The 6753-nt window shown below is 49.5% G+C and overlaps 1 protein-coding gene across 1 annotated transcript; it reads right to left on the bottom strand.

Annotated features, from left to right (window-relative positions):
* Window positions 1–4442: 4442 nt before the first annotated feature.
* On the bottom strand, window positions 4443–5761 carry LOC136532772 (WRKY transcription factor WRKY51-like). Its single transcript, XM_066525364.1, has one exon. It carries the CDS (start codon window positions 5603–5605, stop codon window positions 4655–4657), a length of 951 nt encoding a protein of 316 aa, XP_066381461.1. The 5' UTR covers window positions 5606–5761; the 3' UTR covers window positions 4443–4654.
* Window positions 5762–6753: the final 992 nt, after the last annotated feature.

Genomic DNA, 6753 nt, shown 5'->3' with positions numbered 1-6753 from the left:
TCTTTGTTACGGACGTGCGGGAGTCTAATGCCCCACACGCCTAGATCCTCTCCCTCACATGCCCGCAGCTGCGCATGCCCCCCCCCCCCCCCCCCCCCCCTCTCCTCCCCCCCCCCCCCCATCTAGCTCTCTCTCCTCGGCGACCTCCTCCCCAGCGCTCGCGCGCAAGCCCCACCTTGCCCCAACGTGCCATGGACGACGCGGCTTTAGGCGGATCCAGAGTCGGTGGCCATAAACGAAGCGGCTTCGAGAGGATATGGCGTTAGTGGCCATGGACAACACGGCTTCGGGCGGATCTGGCGGCGGTAGAGACGACGAGGTATGTCCTCATCCTCTTCCTCCTCCTGGATCTACGAGTTAGGGTAACGACGAGCTTCTCTCTCTCTCTCTCTTCAACTTTGGTGAGCTTCGAAGAGAAGGGGTTTGGGGGAGGAAGGCTGGCCAGACGATGGGGATGGCTGGAGGACGATTTAGGGGCCCTGGCGATGGTGGAGGCGTCCAGGCCATGGCGGGGCGGGGGAGCTTCGTCGCCATGGCAGAGCTCCGGCGAGAGGGGGGGGGGGGAGAAGGTGGTGAAAGCTCTAGTTTGGTTTTGGTGAATTGATAAAACCCTAAGTGCTAACCTAGTTTATCAAGTGATCATGAGATAGGTAGCACATTCCAAGTGGTGAAGCAAATGAAGATTATGACATGATGATGGCGGTGCCATGGTAATGATCAAGTGCTTGGACTTGAAAAGAAGAAAGAGAAAAACAAAAGGCTCAAGGCAAAGGTATAAATGGTAGGAGCCATTTTGTTTTGGTGATCGAGACACTTAGTGAGTGTGATCACATTTAGGTTTGATAGCCGTACTATTAAGAGGGGTGAAACTCGTATCGAAATGTGGTTATCAAAGTGCCACTAGATGCTCTAACTCATTGCATATGCATTTAGGATCTAGTGGAATGCTAACACCATTGAAAATGTTTATGAAAATATGCTAACACATGTTCACAAGGTGATACACTTGGTGGTTGGCACATTTGAGCAAGGGTTAGAAACTTCACCAGCGGAGTGTCCGCCCGTAGAGTGCGGATAGTCCGACGGTGCCACCAGCGCCCTAGACAGAAAAGATGGAGGTCACTGTAAGTGACCGGAGGCTGGTCTCGGTTGGACCGGCGCGTCCGATCAGTAGCAACAGAGGACGCGTAGCGTCGGTCGCTGACCGGACGCTGGGACACTTAGTGACCGGACGCTGGTGGGTTGCGTCCGGTCCAGCTGACGTGGCAGTGCACAGGGAAGTCACCGTGTGACCAGACGCTGGGTGAGTCCGGTCGAGCATGACTGGACACGTCCGGTCGTGAAAAATCTTTTCTGGATGCTTACTAGAAACGACCGGATGCTGAGGTCCAGCGTCCGGTCACTTTGAGCTGCTGCGTTCGGTCATCACTTGACTGTTGAGATCGGGCGATCAATATTTGAAGAGAGGGGACACGTGGCACGCATCGCGTGACCGGACGCTGAGGTCTAGTGTCCGGTCGATATGACCGGAGCGTCCGGTCACCCCGTGTTGTGCCCATTGAAGGGGTACAACGACTCTATTTCGTGGGGGCTTCTATTTAAGCCCTATGGCCGGTTCAAGCTCACTCTCTTGGCCATTTGCATTGACATAGCAACCTTGTGAGCTTAGCCAAAGCCCTCCCACTCATCTGCATCATTGATTCATCATCTTTGTGAGGTTGGGAGAGAATCCAAATACATTGCTTGAGTGTTTGCATCTAGAGGCACTTGGTGTTCGTGTTTCGCTGCGGGATTCGCTTGTTACTCTTGGTGGTTGCCACCACCTAAACGGCTTGGAGTAGCGAGGATCGTCGAGCGGAGAGTGGTGATTGTCTTCGGCTCCGATCGTGGTGATTGTGAGGGGTTCTTGACCTTTTCCCGGCGGAGAGCCAAAATGTACTTTAGTAAATTGCTCATGGCTTGTGTGATCCTCATCTTGTGTTGGTTGTGCGGCACCCTATTGAGGGTTTAGCGTGTGATGCCAATTAGCGCGTGAACCTCCAAGTGAGTGAATCGCCACAACGAGGACTAACTTGCCGGCAAGCAAGTGAACCTCGGTAAAAAATCATTGTGTCATCATTTGATTCTGAGGTGATTGGTCTTCATTGGTATTCATTCTTGTGATTGATTGGTCCACTCCTCGACTCGGCGGTATAACCATCTTGCTCACTCTCTTTATATTACCGCAAACTAGTTATCAAGCTCTTTAGTGTAGCTAGTTGTGAGAGCTTGTTAGTTTGGTTAGTGTGACTCTTTAATTATCTTTTGAGAGCACATTAATTTAGTGTAGTGACATAGTTATTTGTGTGGATAGAAACTACATAAACTAGAATTATGGTAGGTGGCTTGCATTTTTAGTAGGCTAGCGCAACACTTGCTTCGCCTCATAATTGTCTAACCGGTTTGTTAAGTGTTGTTGTAGAATTTTTTTAATAGGCTATTCACCCCCTCTAGCCATTAGGACTTTTCAGGTGGCCGCAATGGCCGCCCTAGGGTTTCGTTGGAGCTCTGTGGCCGCCGCCACGACCATGAAGCTTTGGCAAAACCCTAGGGCGCTTGCGTCGGCAGGTGGGGGCAGCGATGGGTGCGAGGGTGAGTACAGCATGACCACTGGTGAAGAGGAAGAAGGGGGGGGGCATGAAGAAGGGTGTGCGAGGTTGAAGACGGCCATGTGTTAGCCTTACGCACGCACGGCCGTGCGTTAGCCACGTCCATTACATTATCGATATTTTGCTGTCGCTTTTGAGTTTTACATTAACAGAATTAATTTTCCGTAGCTCGACAGTATAAAATTGATTCTTTCTTTTGGATGAATATAAAATTAGGTCATGGGATAAATTGCATAGTCGGAACGATGTAATCTGGATCATCTCATCTCGTCCAACACAAAACACATGTACATGTTTCCCTCTTCCTTCCTTATGTACTCCCTCTGTCCCTGAATAGGTAGATTGTTATAGTTGTCTTAAGTCAATCTTTTTAAACTTTGATCGAATTTCGAGAAAAAACACATGAAGATTTATGATATGAAACTAGTATCATTAGATATACCCCATAGAATATATTTTCATAATGTGCTCATTTTATGTCATAGACGTTGTTACTCTTTTCTATAAAGTTAATTAAACATAAAAAGAGTTTGACTGCACGGATTCTAGGAATTGATTTATTTGGGGACAGAGGGATTAGATTGAAGTTCCATCCTAGACTTCCCCCAACACATGAATTTCTCTTGAATATGTACCCTTTGTCTAGAAAACAATACAATTGTAGAATAGCATCAAGTTAAACAGTTTTGAGTTTCACCAAAGTTATAAAAAGATATTAATATTCATTATACAAAATAAGTATTAGTACATTCATAATAGAATATTTGTTTTTGTAATATTTCTATTTGATGTCGTAACAATTGATAATATTTTTTAATTAATGTCAAGATAGTTCGACTAAAAAAAGAGAACTAGGTTTGCATGAGAGATGTCCTTGCTTCTTCTCCGCAACCCATACAGATACAGTATGTATTTTCCTTGTGAACCGAGAAGCACCGCTTGTACCGGCCTGCTCTTGCAGCCTGTACTCCCTCCGGTCAAAAAAAAAAGTACAATTCATGCTATATGTGCCAGTGAATTGAGCTTAAGTTTAACTAAATTTATAATAAATAGTATTATTATTTATGTCTCTAAATAAGTTTATTATAAAAATATATTCTATAACTAATATAATGATATTTATTTTGTATCCTGAATGTTTGTACCTTTTTTACGTAAATTTAAAAAAGGAAAGGAATTTTATGTAAATTTAGTCGATGTTCAAATTATTTGACTCCTCAAGATCTGACAACACCAACAATTTCCGAACGTCAACGGGTGGAAAAGCCGGAGGGGAGAGCACCGAGAGGCTGGCGCCACGATTCCACGAATGGCCGTGACCGTGACGCCGTTGAACAAAGGTTGTTCATTCAATTCAAGGGCCCAGTACGGTGTCCGACAGGTGGGCCCGTGCGTCGCCCTCGGTTTGCACGCGCTGGGGCTCGGTCAACTCTTGGACACCACCCCAACCCGCACCCGGCCCCCAAAGTCCACAGCTCCCAACCCCGGTATTTATTGTAATATAGTAATAAAGTCCGTCCCTGAAAGCGAAAGCGACCGCTCATCGCCTGCTTTTGGTGATGGGCGGGCCCCGCGCACCCCGCCCGACACGATACTTAAAGCGCGTATTCATGCCGTGCCCACCCCCTGTCCGTTTCTTTGACTGCTCGTCTTCTTCCAAAGGCAATCTGATGCTATGCGGCGACGAACTTCAAATCAAATCACCCCTCAAATTTCACTTTGTCGCGTGGATCATATTCCTACAATTATAACTGATCTCTGCGAAATTCACGACGTACTGTAACATGTATTACGGAGTATATATAGATTATAGAATATATAAAAATCTGTGAGATTGGAGAAAATTCATGGCGAATTCAAGTTTAGAAGCTCTTTAATTTCTTTACAGAAGCAAAGCTTGAGATCTACCACTAATTAATCCAAAGAACAAATCAAACAAAAGCGTACTACTACTAGTACTGATGATTGACTACAGCTGCTACCGACGGCAAGCAAACGATCTTCATTCAGGCCGCGAGGGAGCGGACGGCGCCGGCGGCTGCGTCGTGGCGGTGGTCGCCCTCGTAGGTGACGACGAGCATGGCCGGGTCGTCGGCGGCGCGCTCCACGTGCTTCCGCGCGGGGCAGCCCTTGACGCTGCTGCAGCGGTAGTAGCCGCGCGGGTAAGGGGACCCCTTGATGGGCTTCTGCCCGTACTTGCGCCACGAGTAGTCGTCGGCGGGGATGTCCGACGACGCCGGCACGTGGGACCCCGGCGCTGCGGCCGCGGCCTCGGGCACGCGCACCGTGCGCCGGGACAGGCCCTGCCGGCTCCCCTTCTTCTTCGAGCAGTGGCAACGCCCGCCGGCGCCGCCGGACTCGGCGGGGTGCTGGTGCTGGTGCTGGTGGTGCGCCTGCTGGGGAACGGAGGTGGGGCACGGGAGCTTGCGCTTCGGGAGGGGAGGCTTGCCGGAGGACACGGCGAGGCTGCACCCCTTGGACACGCTCCCTTCGCCGCCGCCCGCGGTCACGGACGACAGGAACGAGGTCGAGGTCCCGGACACGGCCGGCGCTGCCGCCTTGGTCCCCGCCACCGCCGGGACCGGGACCGGGACCGGCTCGGTGAAGTCCAGCGCCAGCAGGGCCTTCTTCTGAGGCGGTTGCTCCGCCGCCGCAAGCGACGCGGCCTGGAGCGTCGTCTCCGTCTCCATCGGCTCCACCACCGCGGCGACGGGCGCGCGGCGGAACCGGGCGTGCCCCGTGCGGTCCAGCAGGTTGATGACGCGGCGGAACCGGGACACCGCCTGGTCGGCGATCTGCCCGAGCGGCGGCGACTCCGCCCGCCCCGCGGCGCACGGGGACGACAGCGAGGAAGCCAGCAGCTCCAGGCTGCGCAGCCCCGCCGCGGCCGCCTCCTGGAACGCCAGCTGCTCGTACGCCCCCGCCCCGCCGCCGCAGGACATCAGGTCCACCGCCATGGCTTGCCTCCTCCTCTGCTGCCTGCCTCCTTCCGGCCTTGGGAGCGGCTCTGGAGCCTGGATCGTTGCTTGGATGGTGTTGGAGGTCAGATCCGCGCGGTGGTGCTGCTGCTGCTTTCTTGGGTCGTGGGATTGTGAGGTGGGAACAGGTGGTGGTGGGGGGTGGGTTTTATAGGTGGAAATGGTGGGAGAAGCTGAGCGAGAGGACCAAATGCTAGGCGACGAGCTGCCCGCCGGGGCTGTGCAAGGTCAATGCCTTGCTTGTCTTTTTTACCCAACCATATTCTAAGGTCTCGTTGAGTTCCAGCGTGTAAAGTTTCCGATATCATATTCGGTGTCGCACGAGGATATCATATATAGGGTGTTTGGATACTAATAAAAAATAAATTATAAAATCTGTTAAAAAACAGCGAGACGAATTTATTAAGCTTAATTAATCCATCATGAGCGCATGCGTTACTGTAGCACTTTATTGTCAAATCATGGACTAATTATGTTTAAAAGATTCATCTCATAAAGTAGTCGTAATCTGTACAATTAGTTATTTTTAGTCTATATTTAATACTTCGTACATGGATTCAAACATTCGATAAAATAGAGCGTAAACATTCTAGAGGATCTATACAGGTCCTAAGGTCTGACTCAGACATCAACCTTGGCTTTTTCTCAGGCACCACCTTGGGTTAGGCCCTATTTAGATCTCACTCAAAATTCAAAAATTTTCAAGATTCTTCGTCACATTAAATCTTGCGGCACATGTATGGAGCATTAAATATAGGTAAAAAGAATAACTAATTGCACAGTTTGTCCGTAATTGGCGAGACGAATCTTTTAAGCCTAAATAGTCCATAATTGAACAATTTTTGACAAATACAAACGAAAGTGCTACAGTAGTCCAAAGCAAAAAAAAAAAAAAATCGCATCTAAACGGGGCCTTACACACTTATTACAGTATCCGACTACATGCAAGTGCACTCTTCTGTAAACAAAATCCGTTAGCAGTAGAATCGAAAAAAAAAATCCATTAGGACTATTTCTCGCTGAGGGCCGGTTTGGATGCCAAAATTTTTGGCAAAATGCCACTGTAGCGTTTTCGTTGTTATTTAGTAATTAGTGTACAATCATAGTCTAATTAGGCTTAAAAGATT

Source organism: Miscanthus floridulus, unplaced genomic scaffold (genome assembly GCF_019320115.1).
Source record: "Miscanthus floridulus cultivar M001 unplaced genomic scaffold, ASM1932011v1 fs_705_1_2, whole genome shotgun sequence".
Taxonomy (NCBI): Eukaryota; Viridiplantae; Streptophyta; class Magnoliopsida; order Poales; family Poaceae; genus Miscanthus; species Miscanthus floridulus.
This window is presented reverse-complemented; position numbering and strand designations above follow the sequence as displayed.

Excerpts from the sequence above, each read along its gene's own strand:
- LOC136532772 (XM_066525364.1), bottom strand. The coding sequence starts at position 5,605 with ATGGCGGTGGACCTGATGTCCTGCGGCGGCGGGGCGGGGGCGTACGAG.